Below are 907 nucleotides of genomic sequence, written 5' to 3' on the forward strand. Positions count from 1 at the left end.
GACTCCAAATCCCACTCCACATCCCTCTCCTTCTCCCCACACCCACATTTCAGGCCACGGCCAGTTCCTCTGGGGCAAGTTGGGGGGCTGGAGGCTCCGCACCCCCAGGCAGGGCTGGAGACGCCGGTCGAGCTGTTCCCCACCACGCTGATCTGTGGCAGGAGGAGGCGAGGAGCCAGGGCTGGGCGCTGGGAAGGTTTTCTGGTTCCCTATCCAGGAGCAATGCCATGGGGTGGGGGCTGAGCCCACCCACCCACGGGGGGTTTATGTGTAAAACTTCATCTCTGTCTCCACACAGTCAAAGAAGAGATCAGCCAGTTCCTCCGGGTGGGGGGTCTCCATCCCCTCCAGCAGCGCATTCATCCCCTCCAGTCCCTGCTTCTCCAGGTCCCGCAGTGTTTGCAGGAGCTTCTGGCCCTGCTCCTGGTGGGGATGAGGAGGGAGGAGAGCTCAGACTGGACACCCTCAGGGAATTCAACTGCCTCCCACATCACGGGGGAGAGCGAGGGTCCTGGAGCAGTGGGGGCCGGGGAAGGGTCTGCAGTACCTGGTCCCTCTCCATCAGCTCCATGCCGGCGGTAAAGCTCGTGCCGCCGGTCGACCGTGCTCTGGAACCGCGGGATCTTCTTGGCGGGGTCATCATGGAAGGTGGGAGATCTCACCTGCGGCGTGGGCTTGAGGTTGGCCACGAAGATGAAGGGCTTGAAGACAGACCTGCCAGAGAGGAGCATGGGGACCCTGGGACCAGCCAGCGCGAGGGTGGATGCTGCTCCCCAGGGATGCTCAGCCCAGGGCACGGCTCTGCCTCGTCCCCATCACCCTCCCTTGCGTGGGACTGTCCCCCTCACCTGGAGGGGTCAGGGGTGGCCGTGAAGAAGTGGACACAGGGCAAGGCAGGGTCCCGGGG

The 907-nt window shown here is 64.3% G+C and overlaps 1 protein-coding gene across 1 annotated transcript in view; it reads right to left on the reverse strand.

Annotated features, from left to right (window-relative positions):
* Positions 1-264: 264 nt before the first annotated feature.
* Positions 265-907, reverse strand: part of LOC114818560 (secernin-2-like) — a gene marked incomplete at its 5' end in the record, with an annotated part of 1,025 nt that continues 382 nt past the window's right edge. The window contains 4 exon segments of the mRNA XM_029084898.1: positions 265-423; positions 548-569; positions 571-714; positions 849-906. Of these exon segments, the coding sequence (XP_028940731.1) occupies positions 265-423; positions 548-569; positions 571-714; positions 849-906 (383 nt within the window).

The sequence above is a fragment of the Antrostomus carolinensis genome, unplaced genomic scaffold (assembly GCF_000700745.2).
Source record: "Antrostomus carolinensis isolate BGI_N321 unplaced genomic scaffold, ASM70074v2 scaffold26485, whole genome shotgun sequence".
NCBI lineage: Eukaryota > Metazoa > Chordata > Aves > Caprimulgiformes > Caprimulgidae > Antrostomus > Antrostomus carolinensis.